The sequence below is a fragment of the Anarhichas minor genome, unplaced genomic scaffold (genome assembly GCF_050575085.1).
Source record: "Anarhichas minor isolate MPS153535 unplaced genomic scaffold, ASM5057508v1 ptg000090l, whole genome shotgun sequence".
Lineage (NCBI taxonomy): Eukaryota > Metazoa > Chordata > Actinopteri > Perciformes > Anarhichadidae > Anarhichas > Anarhichas minor.
Window position 1 is genome coordinate 822,501 of NW_027466536.1, and position 2,104 is coordinate 824,604.

The 2,104-nt window shown below is 42.9% G+C and overlaps 1 protein-coding gene across 1 annotated transcript in view; it reads left to right on the plus strand.

Annotated features, from left to right (window-relative positions):
• The window catches only part of LOC142938760 (uncharacterized), an 11,804-nt gene extending 9,980 nt beyond the window's left edge, over positions 1-1,824 (plus strand). Inside the window, exons 6-9 of the mRNA XM_076082154.1 lie at positions 1-60; positions 213-371; positions 681-926; positions 1,137-1,824. The exon at positions 1-60 is cut by the window's left edge and continues 219 nt beyond it. Of these exons, the coding sequence (XP_075938269.1) occupies positions 1-60; positions 213-371; positions 681-926; positions 1,137-1,174 (503 nt within the window). The 3' untranslated portion in view covers positions 1,175-1,824. The remainder of the gene's footprint in view (positions 61-212; positions 372-680; positions 927-1,136) is intronic.
• Positions 1,825-2,104: the final 280 nt, after the last annotated feature.

The following is a 2,104-nucleotide window of genomic DNA, read 5'->3' on the forward strand; positions in this document are numbered from 1 at the left end:
ACCCCGAGGAGCTGGAAACCATCTCGGAGTATGTCCGTTGCCGGCAGGAGCACACACAAGGTAGTTAAACTGTAGTACCTCGAAGAGCTGGGACTGGTGCTGTGTCCGTCTCACTGATTGCACCTTTAACTAATTATCTGTCTGTTCTTTCTCTTTGGGTCCTACGTTTTCCTGTCTGTGGTTCTTTCATTTTTGACTTTTCTGTCTTCCAGCATCCAACACCGAGGGACAGAGGGGGAACATGTTACCTCCAGGACTGGGGAAACCGCCTCCTCTGCTGCCCACGCCACCCGGGCCCCCTCAACCTCAGTCTGCAGGTGGGCCCCTGATGGATCACCCCCTGGCACCGGCTCCTCTCTTGCCTTCACCAGGTTAGACTGCATAGTCTTGCAGTATAATTGTTGCTGGTTATCCGGTAAAAGGCATTAGTAGGATCACATTTCTGCAACAGCGCAGTTTCACTATCTATTTTTTAAGTTTTGAGAGTCTCTGATCTAGAACAACAAGAAAAGGACTTGATGAGCAAATTGAAGTCTTGAGTTGTCAGTGCAGTGTTTAATTGGACTGCATCATCATGAGATGTTTCTAACATACACATAACTTCTCATCCTTTCATCTGCAGTGTCTACAATGTAGATGTGGTACGTCCTATCATAATGTCTCTCTTTCTTTATTTTAAGGTTCTTATCCCAAAACCAAACCACCTCCTCTCCTGTCCTTGCATCGGCCTTCTGGTCCATCGTTAGGGGCCTCATCTTCTCGAGGCCCCCAGTCCTCACACAGCCTCTACGGTGCCCCCCCCGTGTCTCGTGGGCCGTTACTCCATCACCTTCCTCTATACCACCCAGGCCCCAGGGGCCCTCTCCTAGGTAGAGGAGCCCCGCCTTCTCTAAAGAGTGCCCGCCCTCCACTTCTCGCTTCTCCAGGTGGGTCACTTCAACTTTTTTTTCATTCACCTTTGTCTTGATATGGATTTCTCTTTTGTCCTTTTTAATATGAAGTATATAGGTTCCGCATGTATATTAAAAAAAAAAACTGAACTAAAACCAAATACTGGGTTTAAAAACACAATGAACATCAACTTAACCTTATTGTGTAACCCTGTTTTTTCTTTTCTCCTGTCTCCCTTTGAACAGTTGCCCTTCTTCCACGACCGAGTGGCCCCCGACACTAAAAAAATACCAGAGACATCCACTCAAACACACACACACACACTGTTACACATGCAGGCTACAAGTGCCAGAAGTGTTTTGAACATTTCATCTAACTCTAGAACAGAAGACTTGTGGAGCCTGCATCAGTCACCTTTTCTTTCTTTTTCTTCTGTTATAAAAGTGACTGTTTGGTGAAAAAGATGGTAGTTAATGTGAAATAATATCATTGTGGACGGAGTTTAAGGATGACATGGAGTATTCTCATGACTGATCATTTTAAGTATATTTTCCAAGATCCCTCTTTCATTATTATTCTTCCTTTTTCTTTATAATGTACTGTGCTTTTCACACAGTCATCTCATTTAAAAAAAAAAAAAAAGAAATAATAAAAAAAACATGTTCCATACTTCCAGTTTTCCATTTAAGATTTGTTAATGCTGGTTCAGGCTCTAGTGACGCGCTGCACAGGATGAACATTGTACATCGGACTTAACTAGCTGAATGCACAAAAGATCCTGGCCACCAATGGACAGCTGGCTAATGGGACCTTTTATTTTTCTGTACGTAATGAATATAGCGAGTAGCCTACCTGTGTTTCAAGGAGTTCTCCAAGATTATCTTGAGTTGAGAATTTAAACAACCAATTAAAAGTCTGCTTTTACAAGCTGTATTCTTGGCTCACACTTTATTTTGTTTGTCTCAATTGTTTTGTTTATGTCATAAGTAGAATAAATCAGTCTGAAGGAGTTGGCGTTGTGATTGACGTTCTAAATTTGCATGTACAACTTCTGCCGCAACAAAATCAATGAATCTTCCATCATTGATCGGTCAGTTTCACTCCTCTTCTTGTGCGTTCCCTTAGAACGCCTTTCATGCTTCGTTCACGTTAGAGTAGTGACGCTAAGAACGACTTACGTGCACCCTGGCAGAAAAAGAACAACCTCTGGACT